The 26,113-nt window shown below is 43.9% G+C and overlaps 1 protein-coding gene across 1 annotated transcript in view; it reads left to right on the top strand.

Moving 5' to 3' along the window:
- The window catches only part of LOC106555762 (lipoxygenase homology domain-containing protein 1), a 218,295-nt gene that overhangs the window by 41,622 nt on the left and 150,560 nt on the right, over window positions 1-26,113 (top strand). The window contains exons 9-13 of the mRNA XM_087715353.1: window positions 4,994-5,244; window positions 7,099-7,234; window positions 11,355-11,515; window positions 17,207-17,293; window positions 20,140-20,275. Coding sequence (XP_087571479.1) covers window positions 4,994-5,244; window positions 7,099-7,234; window positions 11,355-11,515; window positions 17,207-17,293; window positions 20,140-20,275 — 771 coding nt within the window. The remainder of the gene's footprint in view (window positions 1-4,993; window positions 5,245-7,098; window positions 7,235-11,354; window positions 11,516-17,206; window positions 17,294-20,139; window positions 20,276-26,113) is intronic.

Below are 26,113 nucleotides of genomic sequence, written 5' to 3'. Positions count from 1 at the left end.
GCCACTGACTTATTTTAGTGAGCTGTTAAAGGAGATAATTGCTATGACGATCTTCTGAATTTCCCTGCAAATCTGCTTCAATGTCTTTGGCAGGAGAGTGGCTGCTTGCCAGAGACTGTCTGGCTTTGAACCATGAAGTTTGACTACAAAGGCAGCAGAGAGGAAGACCACCACCCCCCCCTCCCGGCCTGCCTCCTTCTGTTCGCATCCCAAACGCTAAGACTATTGAAATGTAACAGTTGCTCTTGTGTCACAATTCATACGCATGCTTTGTGCGTTTTGTTTCACTGCAAATTGGGCGGGGATGTGGCGCATTTCTCTGCAAATAAGAAAGAAAGTTGCAAGTGAATAGCAATAGCACTTAGACTTATATACACTTCACAGTGTTTTTACAGCCCTCTCTAAGCGGTTTGCAGAATCAGCCTCTTGCCCCCAACAATCTGGCTCCTCATTTTACTGACCTCAGAAAGATGGAAGGCTGAGTCAATCTTGAGCCGGTCAGGATTGAACTCCTGGCAGTGAGCAGAGTTAGCCTGCAATGCTGCATTCTAAGCACCGAGCCACCATTGCATTCTTCTTAAAGAATAGCACTAGCACTTAGACTTATATACTGCTTCACAGTGCTTAACAGTCCTCTCTAAGCGGTTTACAGAGTCAGCCTCTTGCCCCCAACAATCTGGGTCCTCATTTGACCCACCTTGGAAGGATGGAAGGCTGAGTCAACCTTGAGCTGGTCAGGATCGAACTGCTGGCAGTGATCAGTGAATTAGCCTGCAATGCTGCATTCTAACTACTGGGAAGGGAAGGGGGAGAGGAAGGGAAGGGAGGGAGGGAGGAAGGGAAGGGAGGGAGGAAGGGAAGGGAAGGGAAGGAGGGAGGGAGGGAGGAAGGGAAGGGAAGGGAGGGAGGGAGGAAGGGAAGGGAGGGAGGAAGGGAAGGGAGGAAGAAAGGAAGGGCAATAGTACTTAGACTTAAATACTCCTTCACAGTGCTTTTACAGCCCTCTCTAAGCCGTTTACAGAGTCAACCTGTTGCCCCCAACAATCTGGCTCCTCATTTTACTGACCTCAGAAAGATGGAAGGCTAAGTCAATCTTGAGCCGGTCAGGATCGAACTGCTGGCAGTGAGCAGTGAATCAGCCTGCAATGCTGCATTCTAACCACTGAGCCACCATTGCATTCTTCTTAAAGAATAGCAATAGCACTTAGACTTATATACCGCTTCACAGTGCTTTGCAGCCTCTCCAAGCAGTTTACAGAGTCAGCCTGTTGCCCCCAACAACCTGGGTCCTCATTTTACCCACCTCGGAAGGACGGAAGGCTGAGTCAACCTTGAGCCTGGTGAGATTTGAACTGCCAAATTCTGGCAGCCAGAAGTCAGCAGAAGACGCCTGCAGAACTGCACTCTAACCACTGCTGCGCCACCATGGCTCAATGAAGATAAGCTGGCTGAATGGTTTGGTTCAGTTGCTGAGTAAATTGTTTCTTACCGGTGCCACCTGAAGTCAGATAAAGGTAGTCCTTGATTTACAATCATTTTTTTTTAGTGACCATTTGAAGTTACGATGTTACCGGGAACGGTGACTCATGAGCTTTTTTCACACTTACGACCATTGCAGCATCCCCAGGGTCACCCACGATCAGAATTTAGACACTGCTCATATTTACGAGGGTGGCAGTGTTGCCGGGGTCGTGTGATGACCCTTTGCGACCTCCCGACAAACGAAGTTTAACCTCTGTAGTGATTCACTTAACATCTGTGGCAAGAGAGGTCGTAACATGGAAATGTTGGGCTCACTTGTAATTTGAGGACTACCTGTGCCACACCTTTGCCTCTTCTCTGTCTCTTACCTGTCAGGTTTTCCTTTTAAAAAATAGTTACGCGGCAGATAGAAATTGTAAAAAGCAATTCCAAGAATTTGGAACAAAAATTATAAACTAAGAAAATATATACAAAATGTCTTATCTTTGGCATTTACCACCAACAAGATTGGCTAAAATGTACCCAAACATGAAGCCGACCTGCTGGAAGTGTAAAAAAGTACAAGGGACCTATTATCACATATGGTGGACCTGCCCGGAAGCCCAAAAATATTGGACAAAAATTTGGAAATGGGTGCAAGAAATTACAGGAGAACAGATAAAATACAAACCCGAAATCTTTCTGCTGGGAATAATCAAAGGGAAATATGCAAAGAAAGTTAAGTACATATTAACACATCTGCTAACTACCGCTAGAATAGCATTTGTCCAATGCTGGAAACAAAATAATACCTCCTCGGATGAATTAGTGATTAAAAAAAAGCTTTGGATTGTGCAGAGATGGACAAATTAACACTGAAATTAAAAGATAAAGAAGAGTCGGAATATTATGAAATTTGGAACAGTTGGTACAAATGGCTGCAAAACAAGAATAAAATTAATTAAGCCAAAGAACTATATATATATATATATATATATATATATATATATATATATATATATATATATATATATATATATATATATATATATATATATATATATATATATATATATATATATATATATATATATATATATATATATATATATATACTTAAAGTCACAACCCCTGGTATGCCCAAGTGTGGGAGGAAGGTCACACTTCCACTCTCTGTCATTAGGCTCGTCACAAGAGTCCATCCAGACAGAAACCCAATATTTTTACTGTTGCCTTTGTTATATTTGTGTTTTTTTTATTTGTGCTGATAAATAAATAAAGGAAGACTAGTATAGTTTGAAGACTAGTATATATACTGGTTCGAATCCCAGTAAGGATATGGCTAGCTGATGAGAGCTAAATAGCTTGAAATAGATCTATACTAGTCTTCCTTTATTTATTTATCAGCACAAATAAAAAAAAACACATATATATATATATATATATATATATATATATATATATATATATATATATATATATATATATATATATATATATATATATATATATATATATATATATCTGTGTATAAAGGTGTGTAAATATAGAAGTGAAATATTATATACATGTACAGGTATGATGACATAACAATGTTGATGTAATGACTGTAAGGTGTTGTAGAAGGGAAAAAAATAATTTAAAAAAATCAGCTAGTAGTGACCGTTTTAAAAAGAAAAAGGAAAAAAGAAATTGTAAAAAGCAAAATCTGGTTTGGTTCCAAGCCGGGAGGAAAGAGCTGGAAATAAAATGGAGGCCGATTGGAAAAAGAAGGACCCTGTTTATTGATGGGCAGAACCAAGAAAAACATGTGGTTCTGGGACAGCTGACAAATTAGCTTGATGAGCGCAAGGATTTTTATACGGTTTTACACTATTTTGTAATTTTGAAGTTTGTATGCTTTTATTATTTGATTGGGGGGGGGGGTTGGGTTAATCCAGGGGTGAAATGATACCGGTTCCGGCGAACCGGTATTTCTGACGATCAGCTGTGATGCATGATTTATTTTAATCACATTAATATAATATAATCTAAATCGCATGGCACAGCGGATTTCCCCCCCCCCTCTGCTTTGAAGGCACAATCGGTAGCAGGCTCCGCCCACCCGCCCGGACGTCATCACGTCCGTTTTTTATGCTCTGCGCATGCGCAGAAGGTCATGTGCAGAGGCAACATACACATGCTCACAGGGGTCAGCAAAGGTAAGTTGATTTCACTCCTGGGTTAATCCTATTATGTCCTAAAGGTCTTGTCCAGTCTTTCTTAATGTCATCAACTGGAGCCGAAGGTGTTTTGTTTTTGAACAGATTGGCTCAGTCTTTCTTAATGGGCACAAAATATCCATCTCTAAAGACTTCAGGCATCTGTTGGAGGCTGTTGGGGCTGCTTTCTGCCTTTAAAAACATGTTTCTCCATTTCTCCTTTATAACTACCGTATTTTTCAGAGTATAAGACGCACTGGAGTATAAGACGCTTTCTGCCTTTAAAAACATGTTTCTCCATTTCTCCTTTATAACTACCGTATTTTTCAGAGTATAAGACACACTGGAGTATAAGACGCACCGGAGTATAAGGTGCACCAAGAAGAGGCAAATTAAAAAAAAAGTTTTTGCATTTGGCAGATTTCCCCAAAACAGCCTGTTTTTCACAAAAATGGGCCAATTTCTTTTTAAAAAGTGGGCATGAATAGCCTTTAGGAGGCTTGTAGAGTGCTCCTGGGGGTGTGGGACCCAAATATGAGCAAACAACGGCCCATTTTTCACAAAAATGATCCTGCTTTTGTCACAAAAAGGGCATGCATAGCCTTTAGGAGCCTTGCAGAGTACTCCTGGGAGGTGTGGGCGGGGGGGGCAAAAACAAGCAAAAATTGGCCCGTTTTTCACTCATTTCTGCCCTCCAGAGCCCCCAGGAGCACCCCTGGAAGCCTCCTATGCACCGCCATTTTGGTGAAGAGGGCAGGGTTTCGGGAGGCAAAAATGCTGCATTCAGTGTATAAGACGCACCCAGATTTTCAGCCTCTTTTTTTTGAGGGAAAAAGGTCCGTCTTATACTCTGAAAAATACGGTAGTGAGGGGTGGGGCCCCCTTTATAACCTATGGCCCCTTTATGACCCATGGACTTCAACTCCCAGAATTCCTGAGCCAGCCATGCTCCCAGGAATTCTGGGAGTTGAAGTCCACAGGTCAGAGCCGAGGTGGCGCAGTGGTTAAATGCAGCACTGCAGGCTACTTCAGCTGACTGCTAGTTCGGCAGTTCGGCTGTTCAAATCCCACTAGGCTCAAGGTTGACTCAGCCTTCCATCCTTCCGAGGTGGGTGAAATGAGGACCCAGACTGTGGGGGCGATATGCTGACTCTGTAAACCGCTTAGAGAGGGCTGAAAGCCCTATGAAGCGGTATATAAGTCTAACTGCTAACTGCTATCATAAATGGGCCACAGTTCCCCTGAGGTAGCTGTGTGCACATCGTTAGTAAGGTCATTATGGGAACTGCATTTTGCATTCTGCTCCTCTAACTCCCTTCCCCTCCATTCAGGTATTGTTTACAACGTGGCGGTGGTCACAGGCGACGTCAGAGGGGCAGGAACCAACTCCAAAATTCATATTGTCCTACATGGCTCCAAAGGCCTGAAAAACAGCGGGAAGATTTTCCTGGAAGGAGGGAGGTTTGAACGGAGCAGGACCGACCTTTTCAATATCGAAATTGCGGCTCTCCTTAGCCCCTTAAGTCGCATCTCCATCGGGCACGATAACGCCGGCCTCAGCTGTGGCTGGTATTGCGAGAAGGTAAGGACGTGTCCCAAGATGCTGTTGAAAACAGCTGTTCAGGCTTTTTTTTATCCCATTGGCAATCTGATCAGGGTGACCTAAGACAATTTGTATTTATATATACTGTATGTTTATATAAGAGCAAAGCTGTCAGGGTTCCAAATAGCATCCAAAATTAAATCAGAGTCCTAGGCAATGTACTGCTCAAAGTTCCAATTTATTAAGAGAGCCATGTTGGCACATCTGGGAAAAACCCGAATCTGAATGCTTCCTGGCTTTCCCCACCCAGTTGAAAGTTCAAGATCTTGCCCCCACACCCACAAGTCCATCCCGTGGTCCAATCATCCACTGCCATGCTGGCAGCTTCCACCCATCCAGTTCCGGTCAGGTGCAGAGGTGCAAAGACAAAGGATGACCTTGGCTTTCTAGAAAGAATTTTGTTATGGCTACATAGCATCTAACTCCGTACAATCCCCTCTCCCATTTTCCCACAATAGAAAATGCAGAGTAGAATAATAGCAATAGGAATAGCAATAGCAGTTAGACTTATATACCGCTTCATAGGGCTTTCAGCCCCCTCTAAGCGGTTTACAGAGTCAGCATATTGCCCCCAACAATCCGGGTCCTCATTTTACCCACCTCGGAAGGATGGAAGGCTGAGTCAACCCTGAGCCGGTGAGATTTGAACCGCCGAACTGCAGATAACAGTCAGCTGAAGTGGCTGCAGTACAGCACTCTAACCACTGCACCACCTCGGCTCTTGAAATAGAAAGTGTGGCAGGCCAAAGACCCCAAAGAAAAGATTGCAGGCCTGACAAAAGCTCTCATTTCAATTATAAAATCAGACTTCAACTTGGGGTCCTATCTAACAGAATGAAATTCAACGGGGGAAAAAAATAAGATTCTACATTTAGGCAAGAAAAACAAATGAACAGATACAGTATAGGTGGTACCTGGCTCAATAGCAGTAACTGTGAGAGGGATCTTGGAGTCCTAGTGGACAGTCATTTAAATATGAGCCAGCCGTGTGCAGCAGCTGCCAAAAAAATCCAAAACAGTCCTAGGCTGCATTAATAGAGACATAGAATCAAGATCACGATTCCTCCGCGAGCTGCACTGGCTGCCTGTTGATCTCCGAGTGCACTTCAAGGTGCTACTTGTCACCTACAAAGCCCTGCATGGTATTGGATCTGGGTACTTGAGAGACCGCCTACTGCCAATTACCTCCACTAGGCCGATATGATCCCATAGATTAGGCCTCCTCCGAATTCCATCAGCCGGCCAATGTCGGCTGGCAACTACCCGGAGGAGAGCCTTCTCGGTGGCTGCTCCGACCCTCTGGAACGAACTCCCCGTGGAGATTCGTACCCTCACCACCCTCCAGGCCTTCTGCGTAGCCCTTAAGTCCTGGCTGTCCCGACAGGCCTGGGGCTAAAGATTTTAACCCCACTCGAATTGTATGACTGTTGTGTTTCTAATGATGTATTGTTTTCTCATGTTTGTGACTTGTTTGTCCTCCCTCCCCTTGAGTTGTGAGCCGCCCTGTGTCCCCCCAGGGAAAAGGGCGGCATACAAATAAAGCATCTCAATCTCAATCTCAATCACGTGAAGTGTTAATGCAACTATCTTGAAAGACTGTGGGAGAGAAAAGACTTTGCTGGAGAGGAATTCACCGTAAATTAAATAAAAGGGATTTATTGGGACGAGGACTCGGATTTGTGCTGCTGGGGAAGCCTAGGTGACAACAATGCCTTGCAGATATTTGGGGATTGCAGCAGGCATTCGGAGGGCTCCAGCTTGGGCGAAGGGTGAAAGGCCAAGTTGAATATGAATTACGTAAGTGGAATCGTTCATTTTATCTCCCTCTGCCAGGTGGTGGTGTACTGTCCGTTTACTGGAATCGAACAGACGTTCCCCTGTGGGAAGTGGCTGGATGAGAACGAAGCGGATGGGCTGGTGGAACGGGAACTCTACGAAATGCTCTCCCTGCGTCAGAAAAGACTGAAAAGTAAACACAAATAAATAAACCTTGCTTCCCATTTCTTTATAAATACAGGTAGTCCTTTGACTTACGGCCGCCACTGAGCCCATTTTGGGAATTCTGGGGGTTGAAGTCCACAAGTCTAAAAAAATTTGAAACCCCTGTGTCAGTGCCTCACCAGCCATAAACCTCACCGCACGTCACTGGCTGTGGCACTCCGCTGCACTCCACTGATGACGTCACCATTAGAGCCGGCCGATGAAGAGAGAGGCAGCAAGGGAGTGCCAAATTCCATTCCACTGCAGGCATCAAAGGCCCCGCCGCCGCTCCGACCCCACAAGGAGCATGCAGGATGAATCTGGGAAGGTGGGAATTGCAGGGCGACCGATTGTTGGGGTGCCGGGATCAGCAAACTGGAGCCGTCCACGCGAATGGCAGCCCGAGGGGCTGACAGGTTGCTTGTCGTTTGCAGCTCAACTTCGGATGACCACAAAACCCTGCACAAGAGGAAATCATGTTCTAAAGAGATGGTCGCACTCCACTAACCACAGGGCTTAGATTTCTGTTCAACACTGGGTGAAAAATAAAAAAAGCCAAAAGCGCAGAATCCCATCAGACGCTGCGAAAAAACGAATTGCATTCTCTCCCTCCCACTCAGGAAAAGATAAATGTTAACCGTATCTTCTTCTTCTTGCCATTGTCCCTCTTATCGTGGATCGGCTGGGATCAAACCATCTCAATCCTCTCTTAGCGTGTTTCGCGATTCTTTTTTTTTTTTTTTTTTTGCAACACCCATTCCTTTGAGAGGAACAAAATGTTTATTTCTCCATGTACTTTAACGTTGTGTGTTAAAGATCTAATCTGCACAGAATAACTAGATTACAGGAACTCTCCCATTTTACTTGTGCGAGTCTACTGAAAGAATTTTGTTGTCTGTTAAGGTGGTAAGATAAACAGTTGAGGGCCTCAAGTTGAGCTTCACAGAAAAGAAGGTCTTAGGAAGATATTTTTTTGTGCCTGATTCAGAACCCAGGAAGTTGGGAAGGAAGTTGTAGTCTTTCATCTCCTCTTGATCACATTAGCGCAATGAATATTTTTAAAAGTGGCTAATTTATTTATTTACTTATTTAGCACGTGGCATAGAGTACTTTAAGGTTCTCTATGCCATATGTCAAGGAGATGCAGTGGCTCAGGGGCTGAGATGCGGAGCTTGTCAGTCAGAAGGTCGACAGTTCGGCGGTTCGAATCCCAAAGCGCCACGTAATGGAGTGAGCTCCTGTTACTTGTCCCAGCTTCTGACAACCTAGCAGTTCAAAAGCATGTAAAAATGGAAGTAGAAAAATAGGAACCACCTTTGGTGGGAAGGTAACAGCGTTCCGTGCGTTTAGTCATGCTGGCCACATGACCACGGAGACGTCTTCGGACAGCGCTGGCTTTTCAGCTTTGAAACAGAGATGAGCACCGCCCCTTAGAGTCGGGAACGACTAGCACATATGTGCGAGGGGGGAACCTTTACCTTTTACCTTATAGAGTACTTCAGAGGACTTCATTTTTCTTCCCATAGGTGTGCTGTGCTAAATATAACAGAATAACAGAGTTGGAAGGGAACTTAGAGGTCCTCTAGTCCAACCCCACTGCTCAAGCAGGAAACCCTATACCATTTCAGACAAATCGTTGTCCAATCTCTTCTGAAAAACTTCCAGTGTTGGAGCATTCACAACTTCCGGAGGCCAGTCGTTCCACTGATAAATTGTGGACCCCAATGAGTGAACAGGAGTATCTCAAACATTGAATAAAGCCACAGCTGGAATACTGCATCCAGTTTTGGTCACCACACTATAAAAAAGATGTTGAGACTCTAGAAAAAGTGCAGACAAGAGCAACTAGGATGATTAGCGGGCTGGAGGCTCAAACATACGAAGAACGGTTGCAGGAACTGGGCATGGCTAGTCTAGTGAAGAGAAGGACCAGGGGAGACATGATAGCAGTCTTCCAATATTTGAGGGGCTGCCACAGAGAGGAGGGGGGGTCAACCTGTTTTCCAAAACACCTGAAGGTCAGGCAAGGAATAATGGATGGAAACTGACCAAGGAGAGATTCAACCTGGAAATAAGGAGACATTTTCTGACAGTGAGAACAATCAACCCATGGAACAGAAGTTGCCTTCAGAAGTTGTGGGAGCTTCATCACTGGAGGCCTTCAAGAAGAGACTGGACTGCCCTCCGTCAGAAATGGTAATAGATGTCCTGTTTGTGTGTGGGGTTGGACTAGATGACCTACAAGATCCCTTCCAACTTTGTTAATCTGCAATTTCCCATCAGTTAAAACGCATTTCCCTCCCTTCAGACTGAAGAGAGATATCTCGGACAAAAGGACTCTGTGTACAGAATTACAGAGAGTGAAGTTGTCGCTTAGAGACGGACTTAATTTTCTGGCTGACATTTAGGAGCAGATACATCTGTTGAAATGCAGATAGATTTATGTGCCGGAAAGAATCTATGGAGAGAGAAAGGGAGAGACACTAACGTTAAAAGCATAAGAAAATATTCTGGAGGGTAATCTTTGCATGAAAGCTTTATTTAGGAAATAATCATAATAATGACAATACCTGGGATGCAAAAAATCAACGAAGAAAGGGGGGGAATGGTGCATCCCTCATGTGGAAGATCAGGCTGGAAAATAAAATTAGCAAGATGAGATCAGATGCAACTAAGCTAGAAAAGAAGAAAGGAAGGAAGTGACAAACAAGAAGACTAAAGAATATCCCATCTAGAAATTCCACTTGGAAACAAGGAAGATCAAGGAAGCATTGAAATAATGAAGCAGCAAATAAGAGCTATAGGAAGATTAGGAGAATTGGACTGGCGAAACCTTTAGCTTTTACCTGTCACCATAGTGGTCAATAGGTTTATAAGTGCATTCCATCTTCCTCCTATCTCTCTCTTCCCCTCTTCCTGTCTCCTCCTCCTCCTCTTCTTTTTTCTTCTTCTTCTCTCCTCCTCCTCCTTTAATGCATTCCATCTTCCTCCCCCCTCCCGCTCTTCCTTCTCCTCCTCCTCCTCCTCCTCCTCCTCCTCCTCCTCCTCCTCCTCCTCCTCCTTCATCATTGCATTCCATCTTCCTCCCCTTCCTCTTCCTCCTCCTTCACCATTGCATTCAATCTTCCTCCCCCTTCCTCCTCCTCCTCCTCCTCCTTCACCATTGCATTCCATCTTCCTCCCCTTCCTCTTCCTCCTCCTTCACCATTGCATTCAATCTTCCTCCCCCTTCCTCCTCCTCCTCCTCCTCCTTCACCATTGCATTCCATCTTCCTCCCCTTCCTCTTCCTCCTCCTTCACCATTGCATTCCATCTTCCTCCTCCTTCCTCCTCCTCTTCCTTCTCCATTGCATTCAATCTTCCTCCCACTTCCTCCTCCTCCTCCTCCTCCTCCTCCTCCTCCTCCTCCACCATTGCATTCAATCTTCCTCCCCTTCCTCTTCCTCCTCCTTCACCATTGCATTCCATCTTCCTCCTCCTTCCTCCTCCTCCTCCTCCTCCTCCTTTTCCATTGCATTCCATCTTCCTCCCCCTTCTTCCTCCTCCTTTTCCATTGCATTCCATCTTCCTCCTCCCCCTCTTCCTCCTCCCCCTCCTTCTCCATTGCATTCTAGCTTCCTCCCCCCCTCATCTTCCTCCTCCTTCTGTCCATTGTATCCCATCCCCCTCCTCCTTTCCCCCTCCTTTTCTTCTTCTTCTTCCTCCTCCTCCTCCTCCTCCTCCTCCTCCTCCTCCTCCTCCTCCTCCTCCTCCTCCTCCTCCTCCTCCTCCTCCTCTCCTCCTTTCTTCCTTCTCCTCCCCCACTTCTGATTATCCCAAAAGGATATCATGCTGAACAAAAATCTACGCTAGGAAGCTTGATCCAAATTCCCAGTGTGCCGTCCATGTCACAACCCAACAGGGGAACAAAAAGCATCACCTCAATTCTTTGTGTGATTTTAGTTATTAAATGAAAAGCTGCTCGTGGGGCTGTAAATCCAATCGGATGAAGGTACAGGGGTTCAAATTGTTGTTAGTTTCTTCTTTAAACTGGGTTGCCCTTTTGTCACCAATCCGGTTATTTAAAAATCAATCAATCAATTTTTCAAATCTTTTTTTATTTTTGACAGAAAACCCTTGGTCGCTGTGGATCTGGACAAGCGATGTTAAAGGTGCTGGAACAGATGCTCCCATCTTTCTCCAGGTTTATGGTGACAAAGGAAAATCCGATGAAATGAAATTAGATAATAACTCTGATAACTTCGAAGCTGGACAAACTGACAAATTCATGGTAGGATTTCTTGTATTATATTTCTGCTTCAAGCTCCGTGTCATTTGCAACATCCTGGCACAGTGGTTAGAATGCAGTATTGCAAGCTCTGACTCTGCCCACTGCCAGCAGTTCGATCCTTAAGGTTGACTTAGCCTTCCGTTCCATACTTCCAAGAGCATATAGCTAGTCCTTGACTTATGACCACAATTGAACCCAACATTTCTGTTGTTAAGTGAGACATTTGTTTTGCCCCCTTTTACGACCTTTTGTTGCAGAAACTGACAGGCGTTAGACTTCTTAGGATACAGGAAAAGTTTATTTGGCAGCCAGGTTCAGAAAGCTAGCCCATGGCTTAGCATTGCAAGTTCTGAACAACCTTCATTATCGAATCACGCGTTCTTATACATTCTCAAAAGCATTGCAGCACGGAAATACTTAACACATTTCTTAGTGGTTACCTTGAGGAGAAAGCCTTATAAGGAGATGGGGTCTTACTTCTCCTTTTGTTTATGGAGTACGTGTCATTAACGAACTTTAATTGAACCTTGGACTTTTGACATAGATTTTGACATCTTGTGGTTAGGCACAGGCTTCCTGTTTCTATTGCAAGTTCCAACTCTTGTCTACGTGGCTTTTAATATCGAAGTAAAGGGGGCTCTAAGAGGCTGTCCAGCCTGACCCAGTAGGTTTCACAATTAATGTCCAAATCTCACTTTACGTCTGCTTTACTTTCTTGCCACAGTTGTTAAGTGAATCACTACAGTGGATAAGTTAGTGACCCGGCTGTTAAATGAATCTGGCTTCTCCATTGATTGTGCTTGTCAGAAGGTCGCAAAAGGGGATCACATGACCCTGGGAAGCAGCCCAATGGTCATAAGTATGAACTAGCTGCCAAACATTTGGATTTTTGATCAGATGATCATGGGGATGCATCAAAGGTTGTAACTGTGAAAAACAATCAAAAATAACTTTTTTCAGTGCCGTTGTAACTGTGAATGGTCACTAAATGAACTGTCGTAAGTCAAGGACTACCTGTACTTTATTGAAAGTGAAAGTGGTTACAGAATGAAGCTGAATCCACCAGTTTGGTGTGCAAAGGAAACAATTAACTTTCTCTCTCCCCCTGAGCAACCCAGAGGTGGTATTCGGCAGGTTCTGGCCAGTTCTGGAGAACCGGTAGCAGAAATTTTGAGTAGTTCGGAGAATCGGTAAATGCCACCTCTGACTGGCCCCGACTCCATCTATTCTCTGCCTCCCAAGTCCCAGCTGATCGGGAGGGAATGGAGATTTTGCAGTATCCTTCCTCTGGAGTGGGAAAGAATGGAGATTTTGCAGTATTCTTTCTCTGGAGTGGGGAGGAATGGAGATTTTGCAGTATCCTTTCCCTGCAGTGGGAAAGAACGGAGATTTTGCAGTATCCTTTCCCTGGAGTGGGAAAGAATGGAGATTTTGCAGTATCCTCCCCATGCCACACCCACCCACTTTTGGCTGACTTCGGACAGGATTAATGTGTCTCCCAGTTTGGGCCAGCATGGCTTCACTTTCAAGTCTCCCCTTCCTTGTCCTCCCACGTTCCAACCTCTTCCCTCCCCCCCATTGCTAATGTCAGGCTGGCAGGATATGATACGGAGCTAGCAGAATGCCAGCCATAACATAGCATTTGTCTGAAATGGCATAGGGCAGGGATAGCTGACCTTTTTGTCATCGCGTACTGAAAGTGTGCGCACACACTTTGTGTGACAGTGGGCGCCCGCATTCATAATGCAATGCACGTGCAACCCCCACCCTGTGTGCCCGCCACATGTGCCCCACCCCCACACATGTGTGTGCAACCCCTTTCCCGTGTTCCCTCGTGCATCTGCCCATTTTTGGCTTCCAAGTTCGTGCAGGAGGCTTTCCAGGTCCAAAATGGGGCTCAGGGAGGCCGTGCACCCTCCACCTGTGCCTTGTGGCACAGAGCCGAGGTGGCGCAGTGGTTAGGGTGCAGTACTGCAGGCCACTTCAGCTGACTGTTATCTGCAGTTCAGCGGTTCAAATCTCACCGGCTCAAGGTTGACTCAGCCTTCCATCCTTCCGAGGTGGGTGAAATGAGGACCCGGATTGTTGGGGGCAATATGCTGACTCTGTAAACCGCTTAGAGAGGGCTGAAAGCCCTATGAAGCGGTATATAAGTCTAACTGCTATTGCTATTGCTATTGTTTGGGCCTGGAAGGACTCCTGCACCAACAGGGAAGCCAGAATGGGATGCAGGGTCGCTGTGACAGACCCCAAAATGCAATGTGAGCGCCCACCGCCTGCTGGCTGGCAGGAGGCCCACACGCATGCACAGTGAAGCTGAGCTGGGGCGACAGCTCGCCTGGCCGCAGAGAGGTCTCTGAATGCCACCTGTGACACGAGTGCCATAGGTTCACCACAGTGGTGGGTTTCAAAAATTTTTAGAACCTCTTCTGTAGGTGTGGCCTGCTTTGTGGGAGTGGCTTGCCGGCCATGTGACTGGGTGGGAGTGGTTTGCCAGCGATGTGACTGGGTGGGCGTGGCCCACTTGTAAAATGTGATGAAACTCACTTAACAATGCTCTTACTTAGCAACCAAAATGTTGGCTCAGAAACTCTGGCATTTGAAGCACGCAAGTCTTAAAGCTGTCAAGTTACAAGACCTTTGCACCCCTAACCCTTTAGAAAAAAACCCACAGGGGTGTTCAAACTTGACAGCTTTAAGACTTGTGGACTTCAACTCCCAGAATTCCTCCTCTCGCTCTTCATCTTGATGATGTGCGGATGAGCGGGGGGGAGGGAGCTGAAACCGGTTCTAAATGGCACCGTAGATTTGTGGAACCTCTTCTATAGAAGAGGTTAGAACTGGCAGGAACCCACCCCTGGTTCACCATCATGGGTATAGGGTTTCCTGCCTGAGGATTGGACTAGAAGGTCACCAAGGTCCCTTCCAGATCTGTCATTCTGCATCTATTAATAGTTCTAGGAAATGTATTTTCCCGGTTCTACTATTGTCATGAGAGATGGGCTAATATATCTTGTCCAAGAGAAGAAGGGCTAGGCACGGTCCTATTTCTCTAATTCTTGTTTCAGGAAAGTAATTCCGAAATAGGGCTTTAATTATTAAATAACCTGGGCTGCAGTTGAGCAGAAATCCGACAGCATTAATGTCAGCATGAACTATGTTTGATCTCTTACAATATGTGAAGCATTTGCAAGATTTCTTTTCTCCTGCATAAAATACATCCATTTATGCTTTCCCTACATCAGAATAACAGAGTTGGAAGGGACCTTGGAGGTCTTCTAGTCCAGTGGTTCCCAAACTTGGCAACTTTAAGACTTGTGGACTTCAACTCCCAGAATTCTCCAGCTAGCTCTTCTGGCTGGAGAACTCTGGGAGTTGAAGTCCACAAGTCTTAAAGTTGCCAAGTTTGGGAAACACTGCTCTAGTCTAACCCCGTGCTCAGGCAGGAAACCCTACACCATTTCAGACAAATCGTTGTCCAATCTCTTCTTAAAAACTTCCAGGGTTGGAGCATTCACAACTTCTGGAGGCAAGTTGTTCCACTGGTTAATTGTTCTCACTGTCAGGAAATTTCTCCTTAATTCTAAGTTGCTTCTCTCCTTGATTGGTTTCCACCCATTGCTTCTTCTTCTGCCCTCAGGTGCTTTGGAGAATAGCTTGACTCCCTCTTCTTTGTGGCAACCCCTGAGTTACTGGAAGACTGCTATCACGTCACCCCTAGTCCTTCTTTTCATTAAACTAGACATACCCAGTTCCTGCAACCGTTCTTTGTGTGTTTCAACCTCCAGCCCCCTAATCATCTTTGTTGCTCTTCTCTGCACTCTTTCTAGAGTCTCCACATTTCTTTTTATATTGTGGCGATGAAAACTTGTAGTATTTTTGAACTATATCCTGGTTCCTGATTTCTTTCGTCTAACACTAATGTGAGTTTAGCCTCCTGGACTTACCTGCATCTGGTTCACATATTGTCCAAACCAGGGGTGAAATCTAGCAGGTTCTGACAGGTTCTGGAGAACCGGTAGCGGAAATTTTCAGTAGTTCAGAGAACCGGCAAAAGCCACCTCTGGCTGACCCTAGAGCGGGTGGGAATGGAGATTTTGCAGTATCCTTCCCCTGCCACGCCCACCAAGCCACACCCACAGAACTGATAGCAAAAAAAAAAAAAAAAAGAATTTTACTACTGGTCCAAACCCAGTTATCAATTTTAACAGTTGTCTCTAAAATAATCTTAACGCTGTGAAGACACCAAAATATTTACTTCTCTCTTTCAGCCAAAGGCTGATAAAACTTCAAAACAGGAATACTTACAAGCAAGCTCAGAGAGAACCAAGGATCCCTCATTTCAATCCTGAGCTACACATATTTATGCCGTCAAAATACATTGATTGATGCATTGATTAGTTGATGGAAAATGTTCGTTTTCTTCTGGTCCAGCATTGCTGTCCCTGTGATAGGAACATTTTACTGTGAATAAGCCAGCTGCCAAAGCAGTCCTAGGCTGCATTAAGAGGGGGATAGAATCAAGATCACATGAAGTGTTAATACCACTTTATAATGCCTTGGTAAGGCCACACTTAGAATACTGCATCCAGTTTTGGTCGCCACGATGTAAAAAAGATGTGGAGACTCTAGAAAGAGTGCAGAGAAGAGCAACAAAGATGATTAGGGGACTGGAGGCTAAAACATATGAAGAACGGTTGCAGGAACTAGGTGTGTCTAGTTTAATGAAAAGAAGGACCAGGGGAGGAGACATGATAGCAATTTTCCAATATTTGAAGTGCTGCCACAAAGAAGAGGGAGTCAAACTATTCTCCAAGGCACCTGAGGGTAGGACAAGAAGCAATGGGTGGAAACTAATCAAGGAGAAAAGCAACTTAGAACTGAGGAGAAATTTCCTGACAGTTAGAACAATTAATCAGTGGATCGACTTGCCTTCAGAAGTTTTGAATTTTCCATCACTGGAGGTTCTCAAGAAGAGATTGGACAACCCTTTGGTGTAGGGTTCTCTGCCTCAGCAGACGGTTAGACTAGAAGACCTCCAAGGTCCCTTCCAACTCTGTTATTCTGTCATTCTTCTAGTAGGATAACTTGAGTTTAGTCATTTGTACATGTTCCATGGTTTATTACACACAGTAAATTAAACCTCTAGGTACATGAGCAGATTTAAGACGATGAGATGTTTTAAGGCGATTAGTTACATTCAGTTGAAGGTGTATTAAGAGTATGCCTGCTAGTCTTAGAACTAAGGATGAATTTCCTGATATTTAGGACAATTAATCAGAGGAACACTGGAATTTGTAAGAAGAGATTGGACAAATGTTGCCTGAAATGGTATATTCCATGCTGGAGCAGGGGTTTGGACTAGAAGACCCCCAAGGTTCCTTCCAACTCTATTATTCTGTTAAGTTGTATGCACCTGAGTGCAGAACAAGAAGCAATGGGTGGAAACTAATCAAGGAGAGAAACAACTTAGAACTAAGGAGAAATTTCCTGATAGTGAGAACAATCAATCAGTGGAACAACTTGCCTCCAGAGGTTGTGGGTGCTCCATCACTGGAGGTTTTTAAGGAGAGATTGGGCAACTCTTTGTCTGAAGTGGTGTAGGGTCTCCTGCTTGAGCAGGGGGTTGGACTAGAAGACCTCCAAGGTTCCTCCCAACTTTTTTTTATTCTCTTGTGCTTATTTGTATAGATTGAGCTCCCAGATCTGGGTACGTTATTCAAAATTCGGATATGGCACGAGAAACGGAGTCCTTTTTCTGGCTGGCATCTCAACAAGGTAAGAAGAAGAAAAAAAAGGCCATTTCAGAAGTGAAACAACCAGCCATTTTGAGAGGAAGCGATACTAACAGCTGCACAAATGGCATTACTAATAGCTTTGTGAGAGCTCACAGGTGACTCTAACACTGACCTAGGTTGATATTCAGCAAGATTGAGCAGTTTTTCTACTCTTAAGGATCCTTTTGCCATTTGAAAGCTCCGGTGTATCATTTCTAATCTTGATTATCCACTTCAAGGCATTGGAGTGGACATACTTGTCCATTTCTGCACATTGTAGTTGAAAAAGTACTGTATTTTACACACCGGAGTATAAGATGCACCAAGATTTTGAAGAGGCAATTTTTTTAAAAAAAAATGTTTTTGCACTTTGCAGACCTCCCCAAAAATGGCCCATTTCTTGCGAAAATACGCCCGGTTTTTATCAAAAAAAAAAAGAAAAAAAAAGACATCCATAGCCTTTAGGAGGCTTATAGAGTACATCTGGGGGCTGGGGGCAAATATGAGTGAAAAGCGGCCCGTTTTCACTCATTTTTGCCCTCCCCAGCCCCCAGGAGCACCCTGGAAGCCTCCTAAAGGCTCTGCACGGCCATTTTTGCAAAGGGGGCGGAGTTTCAGGAGGCCAAAATGCTGTATTCAGTGTATAAGACGCACCCAGATTTTCACCTTCTTTTTTGAGGGAAAAAGGTGCATCTTATACTCCCAAAAATATGGTAGTTCCACAAATGAGAATAGAATGTTAGCAAGAACAGCAAAAATGACCAAGGGGATTGCAAAAACAAGTCCTTCAACTTACAACCCCTCGTTTAGTGGCCTTTCAAAGTTACAACGGCACTGAAAAGAGTGACTTAGGATCGTTTTTTCCACACTTACGACCGTTGCAGCATCTCTGTGGTTACCTGCTCAGAATTCAGGCGCTTGGCAACTGACTCATATTTATGACGGTTCCAGTGTCCCGGGGTCACGTGATCCCCTTTTGTGACCTTCTGACAAGCAAAGTCAGTGGGGGAAGCCAGATTCACTGAACAACCGTGTTGCTAGCTGAACCACTGCAGGGGTTCACTTAACAACTGTGGCAAGAATGGTTGTAAAATAGGGCCAAACTCACTTGATAATTGTCTTGCTGAGCAACAGAACTGTTGGGCTCAATTGTGAGTTGAAGACTAACTGTACTTCCTTTTATTTATTTTATTTTAATACAATGCAATACAATAGCAGAGTTGGAAGGGACCTTGGAGGTCTTCTAGTCCAACCCCCTGCCTAGGCAGGAAACCCTATACCATTTCAAACAAATGGTTCTCCAACATCTTCCTAAAAACTTCCAGTGTTGGGGCATTCACAACTTCTGGAGGCAAATTCTGTTCCACTGATGAATTGTTCTAACTGTCAGGAAATTTCTCCTCAATTCTAAGTTGCTTCTCTCCTTGATTAGTTTCCACCCATTGCTTCTTGTCTTGCCCTCAGTTGCCTTGACAACCAAATTAATCCTATATTTTATTCTATTAAAGCCAGGCCGGCTTGCTGGAAAAGCCAACTTTTTAGCTCGCGTCGCAAGGACTGGAGGTCGGGAATTATGCGAAGCTCCGGGGGCAGCTCATTCCAAATACTTCTGGGCCCACTCAATTGTATTAATGTCCGATGTATAATGTGGGTTCTAGGCAGATGAGCTGTATTCGAGAATTGGTTTTGTATGCCCTAGTTAGCAATACAACCCATTTTTGGGCTATATTACGAGGATCCTGAAATATTGTACTAGGGTTTATTTTCTGGTTAGTGTATTTTTGGGAGTATAAGACGCACCGTTCCCCCCTAAAAGAGCGTGGGAATCTTGGTGCGTCTTATACACCGAATGCAGCCACTTTTGGCCTCCTGAAGCTCTGCCCCCCCTCATCCCATTTTTGTGAAAAATGGGTGAAAAATAGGCTGTTTTCCGCAAAAATGGGGTCGTTTTTGCTGTCCTTCAGCCCCCAGGAGCACTCTGCAGGCTTGGGGTAAGGCAAATATGTCCGTTTTTGCAAAAAACAGCCTGTTTTTTGCCCATTTTTCTCAAAAACTGGGGCATTTTTGCCTTTCCCCAGCCCTGCTGAATCCTGCAGAGTGTTCCTGGGGGTCGGGGAGGATAAAAACTTTTTTTTCTTTCTTACCTCTTTGAAATCATGGTGCGTTTTATACACCGGTGCATCTTATAGTCCGAAAAATATGGTAGGTCTTATTTTTGGGGAAACACGGTAGTTCTACCCCTTCAGCCATTGTATAATTCTTAACCATATTAATCTTAGTTTACTGTTGATTTCATCTATGACAAAAGGAGGGCGTTTAACTGTAAGATTCTTCTTTTTTCTTGATCCAGAATATTATTAATAAGGATCCAATGTTTTGCAAATTCATCCTCAGCTTGGTCTTAAGCATGTTTACCCAGAAATAATCCCTCTAAGTGCATGTAACCTGCTATCTAGTTAAATGTTTTGAGATTAAACATCTTAAAGTGTAATCCTATATGTTTATCCAGATGTGAGCTTATAGCCTGGGCCAACAGAAGAGAAGTCCCGATTAAGCAGATGATATAAACTTCTTAAATACATCTGAAGTGCAAACAGTTTAAATACCAAAGACTTCAGGTTCTCCCTTAACAGAAGAGAATGTGAACACATTTTAGAAGGAATGTTTTACTGTTTTCCCAATTCACCCAGCCCTGCACCCACTTAAAATTCAGGCTTGACCCTCCGTTTTTATTCACATAAGCTCCTTGTTCCCATCCCTTTCCAAGAACTGTGAAATTCCAAACATGCCCGCTAGATCATTGGTTTATATATTCTCACAGGGTTTTTTCTTCTTCAATTCTTCAAGGTCACACTTTTGAAAACTCTGACAAAAGAGAAGTACACCTTCAACTGTGGACGTTGGTTAGATATCAACGAGGATGACAATGAGATTGTGCGGGAGCTGACAGCAGAAGGACCACTGGTGGCCGAAGTGATGCCAGGTGAGAAGGAAGTGGGAGGAAGGAGATGATGTGAACCTGCTTGGTTTAAACAATCGTGAAGATTCCTTCCCTGACTTAGCATTATGCCGGTGATATTTCTGTTCGTAGATTTTCACGGGTGTAGGTGTGCTGGTCTTGTTTTTTATTTTTTTTGCAAATTTTTTTATTTTTAAACATAAAAAACAACATAAAAAAATTATCATCCATTGCATACCGCATGTCGTTTGGTTACAAGTGTTTTTGCATCCATATTCTCAATTACATTTACAATCGCAGGATTTTCCATCTAATATAACTAAATACCTCACTTTCATTGTACAACGTATATTCAATTACGATTAATTTTTTTTCCCAATAAACCTAATTCCCTTACATTCTTTTTTTAAAAAATTTTTTATTTCTCATATATACATTCACAATTATATGATCTCATAACTGTTATTAATAATATGTATTTGTAACAATTTTTCTCCCCTACAGTTGACAATATACTTGAAATTGCTTTCTTACCATCCCATAAACCCATCTTATCTTACAACAATCCTACTTCCTCTTCCTTCCTTCCCTCCTACCTTCCCTCCTTTCTTCTCTCCTTCTCTCCTTCCCTCCCTCCTTTCTTCTCTCCTTCTCTCCTTCCCTCCTTCCTTCCCTCCTTGCTTCCCTCCTTCCTTCCTTCCTTCCTTCCCTCCCTCCTTCCTTCCCTCCTTCCTCCCCCCTTTCTTCTCTTTCTTCTCTCCTTCCTTCCTTCCTTCCTCCTCTCCTTTCCCTTCTCTCCCTTACATTCTTGATTGTCTGTTTAATAATAATATACCTTTATATAATCACATACCCCGATATGGAAAAGATTTACCAGCCATTTATATTTGTATATCACTGTTTTCAATTATGTATAATCCCACCAATCATCCATCGAGTATGCTTTTGTTCATTATTGTCCTTGTACATCATACATTCAAACAAAGATGTTATTCCTTCATTTTGCAACAAGGTATTCTAAATAGTCACTTCATATATATACCAATTTTTAATTACTTCCTTATTAAAATTATTTATCAACAACAAGATATCTTTATAATATATACTTAGAGTAAGATTGAGATTGTCTTGGCAGCAACGTTTCGGCGAGGTCTCACTCACCATCTTCAGACTGGTGTTTTCGGCTTAAAGTGTAGTCGGAGCTGCCGTCTTTCTATAAATCTTGGTGGGGGCGTGTGGAGTGTTGGTGTTGTTTCAGTAAGTGGATTGATTGGCTGTGTGGTTGTATCATGATTGGTAGATCGGTGCTGATTGGTGCTGGCTGTGTGTCCGTTGTTTTGTGTTGTAACGGTCTGGGTGGTGGGTGGGGCTCGTTTGTTGAGTAGGGCTGGTTTCCAGATGTCTTGTAGGCGGGAGGTATCGTCACGTTTATTCATGTTGTGGGGGCTGTTTCTCTATTTCGATGGCTTCCATAATTATTCTCTTGTTGAAGTGTTCAGTTTTGGAGATTAATTTGGTTCCTTCAAAATCAGTTTCATGTCCTGTTGCTTTAAGGTGCTGGAAAAGGGAGGAAGTTTTTTTTCTTTCTTTCTGACTGTGTTCTTGTGATCTGCGATGCGGGCATTTATTCTCCTATTAGTTTGTCCAATATATGTGGCAGGGCAGATTTTGCATGGTATTTCGTAGACTTCTTGGTTTTCTAGCTGGATTTTGTCTTTGGGGTTTCTTAAGATGTTGGCATTGACCAAAAAATAGCCAACATCTCATCTGAGGATGGTGAGTGAGACCTCGCTGAAACGTTGCCAAGACAATCTCAATCTTTTATGGGAAAAGACCCGAATACAACAAGACCGGCATACCTACACCCGTGAAAATCTACGAAAACAAATCTTTCTATCATCTATCTATCTATCTATCTATCTATCTATCTATCTATCTATCTATCTATCTATCTATCTATCTATCTATCTATCTATCATCTATCATCTATCTATCTATCTTTTTATCTATCTATCTAGATAATAGATGGATATAGATATATCTTCTATATCTAATCTATCTATCTATCTATCTGTCTGTCTGTCTATCTATTTCTTTCTTTCTTTCTTCTTTCTCTCTTTCTTCTATATCTATACCTACCTATCTCTCTCTAACATACATCTGTCACTCTCTTTTCTTTTCTCTCTCCCTCTCCCTCTATCTCTTTTTCTATCTCTCTCTCTCTCTCTCTCTATCTCTTTATTCTCTCTCTTTCTTATCTATCTCTATTGTCCATCTTTCTCTGTCTTTCTTTTCTCTCTCCCTCTCCCTCTATCTCTTCTTTTCTATCTCTCTTTCTTCTCTCTCTCTCTCTTATCTATCTATCTATCCATCCATCCATCCATCCATCCATCCATCCATCCATCCATCTATCTATCTCTACTGTACATCTCTCCCTCTTTCTCTTCTCTCTCTCTCTCTCTCTCATTCTTTCTTTCTTTCTTTCTTTCTATCTATCTTTCTATCTTCTCGCTCTCTCTCTTAAATTTCTATGTCACCCATCTCCCCTCCAAAGTGACTCTGAATAGCTTATAGATTATAAAAGCAGGTGAAAAATACTTAAAAGATTAAAACAAGCCAATATTAAAATATTATAAGGTAGTTCTCAACTGACAACCCTTCATTTAGTGACCATTTGAAGTTACAACAGAACTGGAAAAAGCCACATGATCATTTTTCACACTTACAACCAGAGGTGGGCTGCTCCCGGTTCAGCCTGGATCGGGCAAACTGATAGTGCTGGTGGCAGGAGGCTCCACCCACCCGCCTGGATGCTTCTCCTCATATGCAGAAGTGTAGCGCTAGCACGAGTGAACCAGTAGCGCCGGGATTTACAACCCACCTCTGCTTACAACCGTTGTGTGGTTCTAAGCGTGATCACACCCCCACAGTCATGTCATCAAAATTCAGACCCGTGGCCACTGGTCCAATGCAATATCTGGGGTCCTGGGATTTCCCTTTGATGAACTTCAGACAATCAAAGCCACTTCACTTAGCCACTGAGTTACTAACTTAACAACTGCAATGATTCACTTAACAACTGTGGCAGGGGAAGATGTAAAATGGTGCAAAACCAGGGGTGAAATGCTACCGGTTCGGGCTGTTTCGCCCCCCCCCCGCCAAAAAATGTTTTTAAAATATTTTAAAAATAGGTTTGGGCGATCAGAACCTTCCCCACACCTTTTTTTAGTTTATTTTTGAGCTCTCTGTGACTCTGCGAGGGTCCTGCTTGTTGCAGGAGCCATTTTGTGTGAAGTCCAGCTGCTTTTGCATTGTGTATGAGTCAGTTGTGCAGCTTTTGTGTTATTTTTGTGCAAAGTGGGATCGTTTGTTTTTGACCTCTCTGTGACTCTGTGAGGTTCCTGCTTTTTGCCTGCTATGTCGCATGACCACCAAGCCACGCCCACCAAGCCACACCCACCAAGCCACACCCACCAAGCCACACCTACCAAGCCACACCCACCAAGCCACACCCACCAAGCCACGCCCACCAAGCCATGTTCACCAAGTCACGCCCACCAAGCCAGACCCATAGAACCAGTAGGGAAAATTGTTGTCATATAACTCCTTGTGTAGGTGTGGCGGTCACCCATGGCCCAGTGCATAGCAGGGCATGCAGAGCCACGCTGAACCACACAGGAAAAAACAAACTCCATATCATCCTGATAGTTCATAGCATAACATCCTGATAGTTCATAACATAACATCCTGATAGTTCACTCTAGATGTGCCTTACCCAACGACGCCCAGGATTTGACCATATATAGACAGAACTTCCCTGAGCAGTAGATTAGCAATTGTAGTTTGACAGGCTGTCTTAAATCACATGCTGATTGCTCCTCCTGCCTTTGTCCTATCTCAATAAAAGGGACTCCCAGACCCCCAATCTGGGTCGCCTCATCCCGAGAAAGCTCGTGTCCGTGTCTTTTCTCAACATTGGCCTCATGAGCGAACCGCGGGTACTTTGAATTTCACCACTGGGCAAAACTCACTTAACAACTAGCTCAGCGAGCACAGAAATGTTGGGTTCAACTATGGTCATACAGAACATCAAGGACGGCCTGCAGAAGATTAGATTGTCTTCTTCGGTCAAGTTATCTGGAATAGGACAGGAAAAGCCCCCACCCCACCCCACCCCCGAAGCTCTCGATCTCGCTGGAGTGCTTTATTTGCACTTGAAAAGTTGGTTGCTCTTTCTCCCGGCTGTCTCTGGCAGCACCAACCTACCCATCGATCTGTATGCAGAAGGCAGTTTCCTGAGATGTTATTGGGATGATTACAATTGCAAATGTTATGATTAAATTGTCAACCAGGCTTTGATGAAGGTTATTTTTAATCCACTGCGGATTAAACGTGGCTGACTGCGAGGACCCATGCACGTTCCTCCACCGGATGCTTTTGGGCCAACTTCCATAAAGCCGGAGTTTTATTTCAGTTTTAAAGACTTAATACAATACAATACAACAGCAGAGTTGGAAGGGATCTTGGAGGTCTTCTAGTCCAACCCACTGCCTAGGCAGGAAACCCTATAACGTTTCATACAAATGGCTATCCAACATCTTCTTAAAGACTTCCAGTGTTGGGGCATTCAGAATTTCTGGAGGCAAGCTGTTCCACTGATTAATTATTCTAACTGTCAGGAAATTTCTCCTTAGTTCTAGGTTGCTTCTCTCCTTGATTAGTTTCCACCCATTGCTTCTTGTACTACACTCGGGTGCTTTGGAGAATAGTTTGACTCCCTCTTCTTTGTGGCAACCTCTGAGATATTGGAACACTGCTATCATGTCTCCCCTAGTCCTTCTTTCTATTAAACTAGACATATCCAGTTCCTGCAACCATTCTTCATATGTTTTAGCCTCCAGTCCCCTAATCCTCTTTGTTGCTCTTCTCTGCACTCTTTCTAGAGTCTCGACATCTTTTCTACATCGTGGCGCCCAAAACTGAATGCAGTATTCCAAGTGTGGCCTTACCAAGGCATTATAAAGTGGTATTAACACTTCCCGTGATCTTGATGCTCTCCCTCTATTTATGCAGCCTAGGACTGTGTTGGCTTTTTTGGCAGCTGCTGCACACGGCTGGCTCCTATTTAAATGGTTGTCCACTAGGACTCCAAGATCCCTCTCACAGTTACTGCTATTGAGCAAGGTACCACCTATACTGTACCTGTGCATTTCGTTTTTCTTGCCTGAATGTAGAACCTTATCCTTACTTGTAGCTGCACAGCTCCATAAAGGCAGAATACGGTCTAGTTAACCATTGGAATTTGTAAAATGGGAGGAACTGGTTCGAATGGGGAATGGATATTGCTTTCTCTTTGGCACAAATTTCCCCGACTCTTTTCTTGCCACTCAGAACTTTGGTTAAAAACAAGAGAGGCCCAAAGTCCAGGAGTAGGATTGGGGTGGATATTGCAGTTTACATAAGTTTGCATACCTCGTTTTGATCCTGGTTTCAGTTCCTGCTTTAAAATTTTGAAAATTTGGCTAATGACTATTAATATTCATGCAAATGAAACTATGATTAAAAGGACAACAGATTTTCCCAACCTTCTCCCATAGTCCTCCGGTGAGTATTTGCAGGTTTATTATGCTGCAATTCAGTGGTGGGTTTCAATTTTTTTTACTACCAGTTCTGTGGGTGTGGCATGGCTTGGTGGGCGTGGCTTGGTGGGCAAGGCAGGGGAAGGATATTGCAAAATCCGAATTTCCTCCCGAACAGCTGGGACTCGAGAGGCAGAGAATCGATGGGGGCGGGGCCAGCCAGAGTTGGTATTTACCGGTTCTCCGAACTATTCAAAATTTCTGCTTCCGGTTCTCCAGAACT

This window comes from Thamnophis sirtalis, unplaced genomic scaffold (genome assembly GCF_051295495.1).
Source record: "Thamnophis sirtalis isolate CommonGarterSnake01/CBP01778 unplaced genomic scaffold, rThaSir2_p1.2 scaffold_5, whole genome shotgun sequence".
NCBI lineage: Eukaryota > Metazoa > Chordata > Lepidosauria > Squamata > Natricidae > Thamnophis > Thamnophis sirtalis.
Note: the sequence above shows the minus strand (reverse complement) of the source record. Positions and strands in the feature narration are given on the sequence as shown.